General features: G+C 37.0%; 4 protein-coding genes across 8 annotated transcripts; 2 read left to right on the top strand and 2 right to left on the bottom strand.

The window, feature by feature from the left end:
- Nucleotides 1-351: 351 nt before the first annotated feature.
- LOC306899268 (uncharacterized protein) lies at nucleotides 352-3,753 on the top strand. Its single transcript, XM_079465408.1, has 3 exons — nucleotides 352-435; nucleotides 985-1,181; nucleotides 2,041-3,753. The coding sequence occupies exons 2-3, from the start codon at nucleotides 995-997 to the stop codon at nucleotides 2,913-2,915; spliced, it is 1,062 nt and encodes a 353-aa protein (XP_079321534.1). The 5' UTR covers nucleotides 352-435; nucleotides 985-994; the 3' UTR covers nucleotides 2,916-3,753.
- On the bottom strand, nucleotides 3,179-6,419 carry dcun1d5 (DCN1, defective in cullin neddylation 1, domain containing 5). 3 transcript variants are annotated; one of them, XM_079465409.1, is made up of 11 exons: nucleotides 6,296-6,419; nucleotides 5,473-5,518; nucleotides 5,335-5,369; nucleotides 5,119-5,221; nucleotides 4,714-4,805; nucleotides 4,547-4,617; nucleotides 4,366-4,457; nucleotides 4,172-4,280; nucleotides 3,891-3,995; nucleotides 3,647-3,749; nucleotides 3,179-3,556 (listed from the first exon to the last, which is right to left on the bottom strand). In XM_079465409.1, the coding sequence occupies exons 3-11, from the start codon at nucleotides 5,351-5,353 to the stop codon at nucleotides 3,501-3,503; spliced, it is 750 nt and encodes a 249-aa protein (XP_079321535.1). In that variant the 5' UTR covers nucleotides 5,354-5,369; nucleotides 5,473-5,518; nucleotides 6,296-6,419; the 3' UTR covers nucleotides 3,179-3,500. The 3 variants fall into 3 exon arrangements, with proteins under 3 accessions (XP_079321535.1, XP_079321537.1, XP_079321536.1); XM_079465411.1 differs by having other exon boundaries at nucleotides 5,327-5,369; nucleotides 6,296-6,415; XM_079465410.1 differs by lacking the exon at nucleotides 6,296-6,419 and adding an exon at nucleotides 6,123-6,259.
- A 41-nt stretch (nucleotides 6,420-6,460) lies between these two features.
- Nucleotides 6,461-11,106, bottom strand: eif2a (eukaryotic translation initiation factor 2A). 3 transcript variants are annotated; one of them, XM_079465405.1, is made up of 14 exons: nucleotides 11,027-11,106; nucleotides 10,381-10,450; nucleotides 10,224-10,295; nucleotides 10,020-10,138; nucleotides 9,746-9,845; nucleotides 9,304-9,386; nucleotides 9,141-9,214; nucleotides 8,888-9,032; nucleotides 8,686-8,802; nucleotides 7,872-8,446; nucleotides 7,673-7,786; nucleotides 7,066-7,179; nucleotides 6,914-6,979; nucleotides 6,461-6,750 (listed from the first exon to the last, which is right to left on the bottom strand). In XM_079465405.1, exons 1-14 carry the CDS (start codon nucleotides 11,052-11,054, stop codon nucleotides 6,694-6,696), a joined length of 1,734 nt encoding a protein of 577 aa, XP_079321531.1. In that variant the 5' UTR covers nucleotides 11,055-11,106; the 3' UTR covers nucleotides 6,461-6,693. The 3 variants fall into 3 exon arrangements, with proteins under 3 accessions (XP_079321531.1, XP_079321532.1, XP_079321530.1); XM_079465406.1 differs by having other exon boundaries at nucleotides 6,468-6,750; nucleotides 9,712-9,845; XM_079465404.1 differs by having other exon boundaries at nucleotides 6,468-6,750; nucleotides 10,804-11,028.
- Nucleotides 10,848-13,508, top strand: serp1 (stress-associated endoplasmic reticulum protein 1). Its single transcript, XM_079465407.1, has 3 exons — nucleotides 10,848-12,106; nucleotides 12,313-12,388; nucleotides 13,011-13,508. The coding sequence occupies exons 1-3, from the start codon at nucleotides 12,023-12,025 to the stop codon at nucleotides 13,049-13,051; spliced, it is 201 nt and encodes a 66-aa protein (XP_079321533.1). The 5' UTR covers nucleotides 10,848-12,022; the 3' UTR covers nucleotides 13,052-13,508.
- Nucleotides 13,509-13,562: the final 54 nt, after the last annotated feature.

The raw sequence follows: 13,562 nt of genomic DNA, 5'->3' as shown, positions 1-13,562 counted from the left end.
TTGATCTGAAGATTTATTATTCTCGCTGGCGGGTCAACTTCCCCGTATGTATTTACTAATAAACGTTTCAAATAATAATTATATACAAATAATAAATAAACTGCACATATTAAATAAGCGTAAATTAGGAAACACACATTGATATCAATGCTGCTTTTGAATTATTGCATTAAATTGAAAACAGAATCTTTTTTTAATGAAAATCTGCATGAACATGTAATGATCTGCATAAATGTGGTGCAATGGCAATGCAACTCAAACAAGATTTAACTTTATATGCCAGAGAAACCGACAGTCACATGTCATCCTGTGTATGGATGAGAAAAACGTTAATCTTTAAACATGCAGAACAGGATGAAATTTAAGAGCTGTCATGTGAGGGTTGTACTTTACTCCTGTTTTAGATACGACGGAACAAACTTCAAGACTTATTTTGTGAGTATTTTGCTGCTTCAAATTGTTAAGTACAATCAAACTGGCTTACAAATCATCCAACTTAATATTTTAACTCTTGTCTTGAGATAAATTGCTGTGTACTTTACAAACAAGCTGAGATTTCTTAACTTATTTTAATGAGAATAAGGCTGATGTAAAAATATGTTGATGTGACTTATTGAAGTGTTCTTAATGTGGGATATTAGTAAATATGTTTAAAATGTATGTAAAAGAAAGATACAATTATCTAGTAAAAGAAAAACGCTTTAGTGTTAGTGACACAGTAACCCCAAAAGGTTTTCAAACTAATGAAAGCAAATGACCTTTTGGATTTGACCAGTTGGATAAAGTAATACAAGTTAGTTCTTAGAAAAGTTTGGTTAAAGAATAAACTTGTTTTGATGTTTTGCTATGAAATGCAGGTCTATGCCAATTTTCACAATTTGGATTTTTAAACGCAGCTTCAGTTTCCTAATATGTTTTGAGGTCACTTTAAATAAATAGTCAAGAAATATTTAATAAGAATTAACAAACATTTCATCATTTTAGTTAAGATATTATGGAGTCTTTTTTGAGAGTGATTCTCCTCTGGAACTCTGTGTATGTCATATCTGACACAGCAGCACACAGTCATACTGAGGTGAACGCAGGTAAAACAAACCCTTCACACGTCAAAACTATCACATCAGTGAACAGTCATCCAGGACAAACTCTGGAGCTACAATGTACAGATGATGGAAATGAAGGTAAGCTGCAGATAAAATACATTATTATTGTTTTGAACTATATTGAAACACTTTCATTCACAATGTTATGTGCGGGAATATTTAATAGCTGAGAAGCATGTAAACCTATTTAGAGTAATAGCTCAACCATAATATACAATTAAAATGATTTGATCATTCTCAACCTCATGTCATTCCAAACATTTATTTTACCTTCAGGCCTCTACGTTTTATTTCTTATATTTGTGTTCCCTGGGATCCGATTTTTGCACCACTAACAAAATGCTACAATGGAAGTCAATGCAGGCCAGTGTTGTTTGGTTACCAACGTTCTTCAAAATATCTTTTGTGTTCTGAAGAAGAAAATCACACAGGTTTGGAATGAGATGATGGTGAATAAATGAGATCCTGGACAACAAAACCAGTCTTAGGGATCAATTTTTTGATTTTTTACATAATCTGAAAGCTGAATAATAAAGCTTTCTAAGGATGTATGGGTTGTTAGGATGTGACAGAGATACAACTGTTTAAAATCTGTAATCTGAGAGTTCGAAAACAACAAAATATTGAGAAAATCACCTTTGAAGTTGTTAATCGGAGGCACTGTAGCAGGCCGTCCACTCACAAACATTTAGGGTAGGAAATTTACATAATATCTTCATGGAACATGATCTTTACTTCATATCGGATTTTAGGCATAAAAGAAAAATGTAAAATTTTGACCTATACAATGTCGTCTTGGCTTTTATCCAAATTGTTCCCACGCTACTTAAGACTGGTTTTGTGATCCATGGTCACAAATGATGCATAATTTTTGGGTGAACTGTCCCTTTAACTGGACAATAATGTGTATGTTTATAAAATGTGGTTGATATTGCAGAGACGGTGCGCAGGTGGCAGACGCCTTTCGGATTGTTCGAAGGCTGCAGCCTTCACAGCAAAGATCCTGTGGAAACATGCAACAGCAGTTTGAGGATTTCAAAGGTCACCGCCAGCCACGATGGTCTCTATTTGTGTGTCCGTCAGGATGAAACTGGCAGAACAATCTGGCCGTACAGAGTTAATGTTTTAAATCCTAACACGAAGGAACGGCGCTGGAAGACTAGTCTTTATGACGACACTGTGTCCGACAGCCAATTTGTAGCTGCTGTGACATCATCGGTTATCGTGACCTTTTTTGTGGCCTTCACACTGGGTGCCTTCACTCGATCTTATGTGATAAAGTGCTTACAAATGACAATGGCCCGCATGCCTCGTAAGAAAGACCAACACCATAATAATGAGCCAGAGTCCACCACAAATAACACACAACCCGCTCCCTTTGAAAGAGCGCACTTTTATATAAACCAGGACTCTGGAGAAGACACTGTCGATATAGTGGGAAGCCGAGCGATGGAAGATTCGATTCAGGACAGCGAGAGAGATGGTGACGTAGATGCCGCAGCACATGAAACTGCAAATGACAGGAATGACGAATCAAACCAACCTCAGAGCCGTGAAGAACATAACCAAGAATTCGAAACAGTAGCGAGTCCACATCCACAGAAAAAGACTCGTGTCATCAAAGTGTACAACTACGACGAGGAAGGGAATCGATATGGTCACATCAAAGACTCTGGGGTTGAGGGTGAAGATGAGGTCAGATCACGACTGAGAACAAAGTCACTGACTCGACTCAATGCCATTATGAAACAGGCAGAATCTGTGGACTTCAAGCCAGTCAAAGAATCCACAGACAGCCAGTCAGCAACCTAAAAAAGTTTTACAAATGATCAAATCCTGCGTTATTTAAAAAACATCTTGTAAACATTTAATGTTTGGACACACTGTAGTATAGTTACCAGCAATGGGCCTTATTTTATCTGTGGACATTTTTTTAAGCATATATTGGGAATATAATTGTCTTAAAATGACATTACTATAATGTACATTCAAATTGAGAATATGTTGAAAAATTTTATTTTTATTCCTACAGCCTTCTCTCAGCAGTGCGACACGCTAAGACATAAACAATTCAATTACATACAACTGCTTTATTTATTTTCTTTTCAAAACACTATAAACAAAAACAAAACAAATCAAACAGACCATCTCTTCTGAGGAAGAAAACGACACTGGCAATATAACAGTTGCAAGAATATGAAAAATATTTCCCCTTTTATTTGCTTTGTGACTTCTCTATGCCTTTTCCCATTTTAACACTGTAAAAGTCTCTGTGTCTGTGTTTTCAGCGTTGGACATGTTGAGGTCACCAGTCCTTGAGAGGGTTGCCTTCTGCGGCACACAGGAAAAACAAAAACTCTGATGTGCTTCAAACTCATCCGTGATCTACAGTTCTTGCTATAATGCAATTCTGGCTTTATGCCATTCCACAAATTCATCCAGCATCACAGGCCCTGCAGGAAGTAGAGACGGCACAGTCATTTAATGGAGTGAGACACAATTAAACACGAGATGGACACATGACAAGAGACCTTAAAACTTACAAGCCCCGTCTTCGTCGTAGTTGCTGAGGTCTGCATTAACCGTACGGCTAAACTCTAAGACATTGTACCACTGGTCCTTGTTCATGACTTTATACTTTGATTGCTAGAATAAAAAAAAGAGAAAATATGCTTCTGTAAGTCACAGCACCTTATTACAAATACAACTTCACTACATCTGAAACGATACTGAGGGTTAGTAAAAGGCCAAGTTATCTCTGTGATTATGATTAAGAAAAAGACAAACCTCCAGAAACTGATGGAACACAGGGAACAAGGGCCACGTCCTCCCGAGCAACAGCGCCAACATGGATTTTGCTGTGTCCATATCAAGACTACGTTGATCTTTATCCTACAAAATAAGATGTTAAAACAGCGGTTGAAAATAACATCCTGAAATTATGACGTTGAAAAAAAATTGAAAAAGATCAAACTTAATTTCTCTCAAATATTTTTTAGGAATCATGAAAAATGCCACTATAACTTATTGTATTCTTCACATAAGACTCCAGACATGATATCTCTTACCCTGGCAAAGTCAAACGCATATCTGTAAATGTTTTTAAATATAACTGGGTCGTTCAGTAGAGAACGCATGTAGTCCAGTTTCCCTTGTAATCTCTCTGTACAGTCACATCTGTAAACAAACACAAAGAAATAATCACATGTGCAATCCACACATGTGTCGTGATGTGGAGGACGCGTGAGAAGGGAATTCTTACTGTAGTGATGTCATTCCTTTCATCCATTCTTCTTTCGTGAAAAAACCCATATTAGTCGCTTCAAGCTTCCAGGCTAAAACTAACATTACAATCTGAAGGGTAACAGACACGGAGTTATTTCAGTGATTAATACAAATAATTATTCTCGATATGAAAAATACAAACAAGTAATCATGCTAACATTTTCTGGCTCTACACCGATGTCCTCACAAAACTTCTCCATGCTTTCTGGACCAACAATATCATCTGACCCTGGACACATTTAAAACCACGTATTGGTAAGACGTTTTTGCACTTCTATTTAGAATGAGATTTATACACGACAAGAGAGGATTGATATTCACATACCTGCATATTCATAAAACCAAGCAAGACATTTTTTGCTAGAGAACTGATCCTCTGGGTTCAACAGTCGTCCTGGAGTTTGTGTCCTGCAGTAACTGAACATTAAAGAGATAAAGGTATGTTCTCCTTTAAAGACATTCTTTTACTAGCACATTCGACGCCATGACATCATTCTCAAAATCTACTTCTACTTTCATTACATTTCCTGGTATTCACTTGCTCCCTCTGGATTATGACAAATTTCTTGTACATCTAAATTGTCTTGAAACATAACTGCACGTAAATATTACTTTGACATTTCTCTGTATACGATATTTTCATTTTCACTCAAACACAGATTTGAAAAAACACACAGCAACTTTTTAAGCAGCATTTAAAAGTAAAAACAATCAAAGTAAAAAGTCTTACCTAGTTATTTTACACTTTCTGATATTAGGATCTTCAGAACCAGATGACTTTCTTTTCTTTTTTACAGGCATGATGGAACCTCGGCCGGGTTGATTCGGTCTTCCTGAACAAATCAAACACACCCAAAATGAACCGAAGCAAAAAGCTGCGTTCCTTACCATCCAAAGTCGAAATGAAAAGGCCACAAAAGAGCAGAAACAAGCTATACCTGTGTACCTTTGGAAAATGTGTCCATTAAAGTTTATCTGACACTGTAAATGGAAACAAACATTACATTTCAAAAAACTATACAAGAAGCCTGTAACTGTGATTTTTGCATGCTGAGAATCAGCCTCGAACCTGTCATCTACTTACAAGTCAAAGGTTGGTCTCAAACTTCCTTGTTCTCAGTTGTCCAGAACTTAAAATGAAAAACAAAGATGAAACAAGATGAAAGCCCATAATAATAGTCGCAAACCTTTAAAAACATGGCATATGTGGAACAATAGAAATTCAGCCGGTGTTATTGGTTATTGACAGGTTGTAGGTTTCAATCTGTCAAAGGTTTTTAGACGTTTTGCTTGAGACCTGTGCCTCAGTTTCAAAAGCTTGATTCTGATATGATTTACTTGACAAATAAATGTCAAAATTGAAGATGAATGAAGATGAAAGCTTCATATTTTGGATGGTGCGTCACTGTCCTGTGTGTAAGAGCTGATGATCTATGCTATAAATGACTAAGCTTTAGACAGAGGAAGAGCTAAGACATCATTAGAAAAAAGCACACAAAAAACAAACAAACAAAAATTGACAGTTGCTTATTAAACACTGCAATTAGAGTCCGACAGTTAAACGAATCGTAGGTCATTTAACTTAACATGTTAATTCCCACATGCACAAAAGAGCGAAATAAAGAAACAACAGGGAGACAACTGCATCGTCTTTGTGCGTGCTAAAATGGCTGAATCACCAAAGACTGAAACTCATTTAAAGCGTAAAATACACAAACATAACAAAAACAAAACCTTCAGTTTAACTCGATCATCCGAACTAAATATAAAACACACACGCACACACACACACGTATGTATGTGTTGTGAGAACACAGACCGGCTCATCTAAATATTACATGTAAACAATCATTAAAAACCCTTAACAGATTAAAGATTCAATGTAATAAAACGTGTCTTTATCAAACCTGATATATCTGCTGGGTGAAACCCGTCTTGGCCAGTTTACGAGTTAATAATTTTAGCTGAAAAACAGCGGCGTTTGTGCTTGAAATAAGCGACCGCTTCACTTTCACTGGGGAATGAATAAGAGCTTCCGGGTCACCGGCCGACAAAATAAAAGTCACGCGGGTTGATTTTCAACATCTTTATTCTTGTGTCATCGGTGTTCTCTCGTGCTGTACATTACATTGCATAGCAATATTGCTTTTAAGAATGTCATCACTTCTTCAGGCATATAAACAAACGCAGGGCAGACTCTTATTTGGTGGTCATGAGCGGTTTATCAAAAACATCTCATATTGTCTCTCACATCTAATATGACTTGAAAATGACAGATCAGTAAAGCTGGTAAGGTGTGTTTACACTATTCAAGGTCTTCTAGCTCTTTCAGCAGCTGGGCCTCCTTTTGAATCTTTTCAAGCTGTAAAAATACAATTAGAAGCATTAAATTAAGATCCACCCCAAACAACATGCATGAATGATGATAATAACGTGTGTATGATACATTTAAAAGCATAAAAAATGAATTGAAATCATCATTTAAAAAATTGAGATGTCGATGAATTAAAGCTCTACTACAATACCTGATTGTTCTGCATCATTTTTCCGGCCGCTTGCTGTTCCTTCAGTTCATCGATGGCTTTGAGTTTCTGGAACAAGAGGAAACAATGTCAATACACAGTCACGTGTGGCTGTATATTCTATATAAAATACAGCATATTATTTGAAATTGCACCTTTTTCAAGTTTCTGATCTTTTTGTCAAGTTCAGGGTCTCCAGTTGTCACAGTAGCAGTAACAGTAGGGGCGGGGTCTATTACTGGAGGCGGAGCTTCATCAGACTTGCCATCCTGTAATAAAGGAATACAATTATGTTGAAAGTGGTATTTGTAGGAGACAAACCAGATCAATTCATTTATAACGTTTGAATCTTTAATTTAGTTCTATTGAAGAACCATTTAATACAATTCTCAATAAAAACTTACTCCCGCAGCTTTATAGAGCTTGTCAATCGATGCCACGCCGTGTTGCATCCTGCTAGTGAGCTAAGTTCAATGTTGTTCCGTTTGACTTCATTTATTCATATTTTTTTACCACTTTAAGTCTCTTCACAAAAGCAATGTGAGCGACCGTGGCGTCGATTGACAACCTCTGTAGAACTAGATATTTTTGTTATTCCTTAAGGAACAGTTCTCACAATGCAGACTTCAGAGACCCTCCAAATGTTGTTAAAGTCATTCAGTCATTCTAATATTAAAAGAACTTTGTAAGTTAAAAATAAAAAAACAGAAGGGGTTCTGAATGAAAAAGAGTTCAACGTGGAAACTCAAAGCAATCACGTGCCTGTTTGGCTGCTTTCTTTGCTTCACGTCTTTTCTGTTTTTTCAAAGCAGCTTTAGACACTTGCTTCTCTCCGGCAGCACTAGGCTTCATGTTCTGTGCTGGCTCCTCTTCATGCTTAAAAAGACAAAAGATTGTCATGATCTCTGCCCGCGGAACGTTCATAATCATAATCACAGAAATCAACACAACACAAGCTCACCAGTTTGGAGCTGGCAGTCGGGGGTTTGTTACGGAGAGCAGGTGGCCGATACGCCTGGGCGGGTTTGGATTCAGTACTGCCCAGCTCACTCGGCAACGCTTGATATTTCACTGGCATCTCTGGGAATGTTCCGGTAGGAAAGGGTTGCCATAACACTTCCCAAAGCTCTTTATTGGCCGGTGTCTCGTGCTTGTACAACACAGTGCCAGTGTAGTGCCAGATCTTGTAACCGTTGCTGACCCTGAGTCTGGGAGAGCAGGTTGCCGTCATTACATGCTCACCGTCGGGGCACCAAGAGAAATGTGTAGTATCTTCAGTCTGGGGTTTAGACACCTGCTTGTATTTCTTCATGTCCCAAACTTCCATCTGGCCCCTTAAGGTTCCAAAGCCTGCGAGAACCAGGATGTGTCCCTGAGGGCTGTAGAATGCTGCGTTACGGGGACCCGTGCCGAAGTCAAACACAGACTCACATTTGTGGTTAAAGATTGTGGCCTTGGCAGGCATAAAACCATAAACAACACAAAACTCTGTAGAGTTGGGGCTCCAGCACACATCGTATATTGGTCCGTTTTTTGCTGTGCAAGACAAAAAAACTAAGTCATCTTTTGGGTCACGAAAACTATTTTGTTAAAAGTCATAATATTTCCAACTGTACAAAATGCTTGATTTGTACTGTATACAAATGCTATACTTTAATTTATACTTTATATAATTATTTACAATTAATTCAAATTAAATCAAATGATTTCAGTGAATTTTCTTTTAAAGACAGAAATCTATAATTACGAATTATAGATGAACTGTCGGTACTCACGCAGTTGTACTATCGCACTTTCTCCGTTGGTAGCAACATAATGTAACGTCTGTTGTCCATAATAAGACGCTCCTGTTTTATCGACTTCTGTGCTGGCGGTAACCAGAACCGCAGTGGCTTTACGAGAGGAAGAAAAAGTGCACATATGAAGTTTATGAACCCAACAAGTGAAATAATGTTTGTAAGGACGGTGATAATGTACCTTTTGTGTTCCACAGCATGATCACTTTATCAGCTTTGAAAAAGCTTTTGTTGGCCAGAGCAGAATTCGGACCACCGAAATTGGGATACTGATAGAGTCGCACAAAAGAGGGACAACCTTTGTTTCCAGGAACATAGGCAGCAACCTGCAGCAAAAATTATTATTAATTATTATTATACTCATAATATTATAGATACTAAATTGTTGTTGACAATAATAATATTATCATCACACTCTGCAGAAATTCAGATACCTTGTTTGGCTGTGGCCCAGAGGACAAAACAAACTCGGACACTTTTTGAAGGTGAAGTTTGTTAGCAATCGTTTCTACACAACAAAACAAAAATAACAGACATTCTGATCAACATCTTGAACAAACATGTACAGCTACACAGAAAATGTGTAAAGGGTTTTACCAAATTTGTTGTTCTCAAAGAAGTGAAGTTCATTATTGACATTTCTAACAGCAATGCTTTCATCCTCTGCCCAGCTTGGACACCTTTGAAAAATAGAATACAAACAAACAAAAAATGTTTGACAGGGAGTATGATATAAGAAAGTCAATATAACAGTAATACAATTCAGAGTTAAGGCCATTGCAAATTGAGCCTTATATTTGCATCCGAAATGCATGCAAATTAAAAAATATATACGGCCTCACGTTGTCAATCACATTTACACACTGCCTCCGATACTTTCGTCCGTCGTGAAAAGATTCGAATTGGGTTCAATTTTCTGCATCCGTAGCAAGCATTTTGAGAGGTCTTTTGACAATTCAGAGACACCGTACAATCGAGCTCCAAATACGAAAAACGCATACGAACATTTCGTACTGTTTGTGCAAAGACCTTCTCTCACCATCCCGTAATCTTCTTCTGATAGAATGCTTTGACAAGAGATCCTGTCTGCAGGTTCCAGAGCTGCAGGTTTGCATCTTCCTGAGGATTATCCTGCGTTTCTGATAAACAAAAGAACAGAATAGTGACCGCAGTCTGGAAAGTAATCGATAAATGTAAATCCGTTAAGAATCATGATGCAGGAGGTTACAACAAATCTCTTGACTTGCTTAACCATGTGAAACTCAATGCAATGATTAAAATATATCGGGTCTGAAAATGATAGAGATTCTTACTGGTATATTGCTGCCAGGTGGCCAAAATGTTATTCAGGGGTGAGAATTGCAGCGCAGTTGTTTTGGGTAGATCGAAAGATTTCACCAATTCACCAGACGGAACTTTGACCACACTGACCCTGTCAAATAAACACAGCGATCATGTATTTACTCCAAGGTCAATTCTGAACACAGGTAAGTTCACAACGCACGCATCATACGTACTGTTTGCCATTGCACCACCCAAACAGAGAGCCGTCGCTGCTGAACACCATGTGTTTCCCTTGGAGCTCATCTCTGTGATAAATGAAACAGTCAGTTTTAATAGACAACGAAGTTTAAAATTAAAGTATTTTTCTATGCAATAATACCCATAACTCGCCTCTTAAATTCAGAGCTTTCCTGACAACTTGGAGGTCCACACAACAGCGAAGTGCCATCTGATCCTCTGACTGTTTTCAATGAAATAGAGGGTTAAAACAAGAACAGAAAGAACAACCTTGCTCGAAAGTAAAAAAATGCCATGAGGTTCAAGTTAAATGTGTTAATGTGAGATAGGTTTGAAGAGAAATGTGTAGTCCGACTAATGCTTGGGCATTGCTTTATGAGGGGTACACAGCGCTCTAAAATTGTTGATGGGTGGGTTGTTGTCATAAAGAGAGAGAGAGCTTAAAAGAACAATTGAAAATAGATGACCCTAAAAATTAACGTAATTTGCACAGGAAAAAATAAGTTGACCACTTATAACTAACAAGCATAACATCAACCAACTTTTATCGCGACTTTTAATTTTATATTTGCGTACATGTGCGCGTTTCTAGACGTTGCATTTTCTCAATTATCTGAACTGGGATCATGTGGCGCAAACTTATGAATGGCAGCCTCGCGCGTAACGTTTAACGCTGGAAATTCACAGTTCGACAATTCACAGGTTTGTTATTTCGCAGCACGCCGGTATCATATACAAACGATATGTTTTTATGCTTCTGGAACTGAACATAAAAACACTTTTTAAGAGCAGAACTCACCTGCCAAATGAGGAATAGGGGGTGCCATTTTGAAAACCACGACAGCGCGTGACGTCACAGAACACCACGCCTACGACCACGTTTTCCGGCCGAGTCTCGACGTGTTAAATGTCAAAATAAAATTCGTATAGTTTAGTACTCTGTTTTTAAGAAATATATATTTTAACATTTGACTCATCAGCAAATCATTTCACATATTAATTAACTAGGTTTGGTAAATAACTGTGATATGGATCGTTGATTTAAATGATATAAAAATATCTTAACTATACGTCATATACGTTAAAAGTCTTTATTATGATTACAACTGTAAGTTCTTTTTTTTCCATCGGTTTGAGTTTATATGATTGACTGATGAGTAAAACAATGCGTTTTTTCTGAATAAGCAGTTTGAAAAAGACAACCATTTGACATCATTAAAATATCCTCTAGAGGGCGCTTTGAACATATAGACCGTTTTAAACATACAGTCTTAAAAATATGAGTTTGATCAATTCACCATTTTTTTAAATACAATGCCGCAAATTACATTTAATAAACGCAAACAATAAAGTAACCGGAAAACACTGTAGCAATTGTGATTGGGCCACAATGACCAGCGTTGAGATAAGTAACATGTATCACCCGGTAACGCCATATCGGCTTCTTACACTAGCGGCATTTTTTTAATAAAAAACTATTGAATAATAATCGACAACATAAAAAAGTGAATAGATCGAAATATGCGGTTTATAAAAAAGTAAATAAATAAACTCTTCATGACTGGGTAGCGTCAACTTCCGGGAAACTTTTTCCGGATTTTTATGCGTGACGTCTTTCCATTCTTCCGAGTTGTCCACGTATCGTGGGTGGAGTGAGTTCTCTCGTATGCACACGTAGACTTAAACTGGGACATCAGTGCTTAGCACACGTCAACCGATCACACTGACTTCTTGGACTTCTAACATTATACACCGCTTTTTCTTTTATAATTAACATTTACCACAAGAGGAAGAGATGGTGGCCAAACAGAGGATTCGAATGGCGAATGAGAAACACAGCAAAAACATCACACAGCGGGGCAATGTGGCCAAATCGACGGTAAATATAAACTTTTATATCTATTAAAGTGAAGATTTTGTTAGACGTGTCATGTAAAAGTGGAGATGTTGCATTTACTTATAAAGTTATGTCTTGTGGACAGCCGTTTATTGACAAAATAGATCGTGTCTCCAAAAGTGTTTTGAATTGAGTTTTATTGAAAGTTTATAAATAGTTTTTATATGTTTGTCAATATGTATTAACAGAGATTTGCTCCGGAGGAGAAGGCAGTGGTTGGACCATGGCTTCTTGCTTTGTTCGTCTTTGTAGTATGTGGATCAGGTGAGTTTACAATGAAATAAATCTGCTTTCTTTTAAAACAACTGATGTTAACTAGTAATGTGTATTGTAGATTATAATATTTAGTAGGGCTTTTTGATCAAACACACACTGGAAGCAGTGAGATGAGTTGTCAAACATGAGTTGTGAAACATTATTTCATAACCCAGAGTGTTTAAAGAAACAAAGTGCATGTATGCTATGGTCAAATATCAGACCTGAAGCACAGGCTTTGATATTTTAATTTAGTAAATTAAGTTAATTTCTTCAAATACTATTTTGAAGTTTAATGTTTTTAACAGGTTAGGAGAAAAAAAGGTGAAATCTGTTCTGGACACATTTACTTGAAGACATTCAACTTGAATTATTTTCATTTGCATGAGAAGCTCAGTGTTTATGTTCCGTTGCAATGGTGCACTGTATTGTTGAGGTTTTACATATGCTCTAAAAGTCTTCATTTTATTTTCAACTCGTAAAATCCAACTTATGGAAGTGCATAAAACCATGTTTCAGGTGAACATCCGGTTCGTTTGTACATGGCAACAGTTTTCTTTGTACCATTGCAGTTGTTCCCCGATTTGAGAATATTACACGAATGTTCTAATGTCTTCATCTGTTTTCACAGCAATATTCCAGATCATTCAGAGCATCAGGATGGGCATGTGAAGGGTCATCGACGTTACTTTGTGCTGTTATTCTCTCCTGGCTAAAGATCATCATTCCCATTTACTTATTTAATCGTCATGTTTCTCAAGGTCTTTCACTACTCTCCTGTGCCTTACTCCAAAACTGGAGGAACATTATCTTCTGAAACTTTCCAACATGGGACTTGTAAGCAATATCGCTGCTGAATTAATGACCAAGGCAATAAACTCAGAATACAGTTGACTTATGAATTTTTCTGTTTGTTTAATAGAAATGCACCATTGTTATCATTTGTTATAGATTTCGGACCAGTTCAGTATAATTGTTAATGTTATTTTGTATTTTGCACCTTTATTGGATTTCCTTCTACCATTTGAGCTGAATTTGTGTGTTCTTTAACTGTATGTTTACAAAATGAAGGTACACATGTTTAGTTTAGTGCGTAGACATGAAAGATAAAATAAAATGTACTTTCTCATTCAGGTGTCTTTATTGAAATACGAAAGCATTCCTTTCGTTTTTGTTCCTCATC

This window comes from Barbatula barbatula, assembly GCF_947034865.1.
Source record: "Barbatula barbatula genome assembly, chromosome: 10".
In the NCBI taxonomy this organism is placed as follows: Eukaryota; Metazoa; Chordata; class Actinopteri; order Cypriniformes; family Nemacheilidae; genus Barbatula; species Barbatula barbatula.
The sequence above is the reverse complement of the archived record's forward strand: the minus strand, read 5'-3'. Positions and strand labels throughout refer to the sequence as shown.

Excerpts from the sequence above, each read along its gene's own strand:
- LOC306899268 (XM_079465408.1), top strand. The coding sequence starts at position 995 with ATGGAGTCTTTTTTGAGAGTGATTCTCCTCTGGAACTCTGTGTATGTC. Across the intron at positions 1,182-2,040 it reads TACAGATGATGGAAATGAAG|AGACGGTGCGCAGGTGGCAG; the intron begins GTAAGCTGCAGA and ends TTGATATTGCAG.
- dcun1d5 (XM_079465409.1), bottom strand. Across the intron at positions 4,806-5,118 it reads AGAAAGTGTAAAATAACTAG|TTACTGCAGGACACAAACTC; the intron begins GTAAGACTTTTT and ends TTTAATGTTCAG. Across the intron at positions 3,996-4,171 it reads ATGCGTTTGACTTTGCCAGG|GATAAAGATCAACGTAGTCT; the intron begins GTAAGAGATATC and ends CTTATTTTGTAG.
- eif2a (XM_079465404.1), bottom strand. The coding sequence starts at position 10,855 with ATGATCCCAGTTCAGATAATTGAGAAAATGCAACGTCTAGAAACGCGC. Across the intron at positions 10,139-10,223 it reads GGGTGGTGCAATGGCAAACA|GGTCAGTGTGGTCAAAGTTC; the intron begins GTACGTATGATG and ends TTTATTTGACAG. Across the intron at positions 7,787-7,871 it reads CGACTGCCAGCTCCAAACTG|CATGAAGAGGAGCCAGCACA; the intron begins GTGAGCTTGTGT and ends TGTCTTTTTAAG.
- serp1 (XM_079465407.1), top strand. The coding sequence starts at position 12,023 with ATGGTGGCCAAACAGAGGATTCGAATGGCGAATGAGAAACACAGCAAA. Across the intron at positions 12,107-12,312 it reads GCAATGTGGCCAAATCGACG|AGATTTGCTCCGGAGGAGAA; the intron begins GTAAATATAAAC and ends ATGTATTAACAG. Across the intron at positions 12,389-13,010 it reads CTTTGTAGTATGTGGATCAG|CAATATTCCAGATCATTCAG; the intron begins GTGAGTTTACAA and ends CTGTTTTCACAG.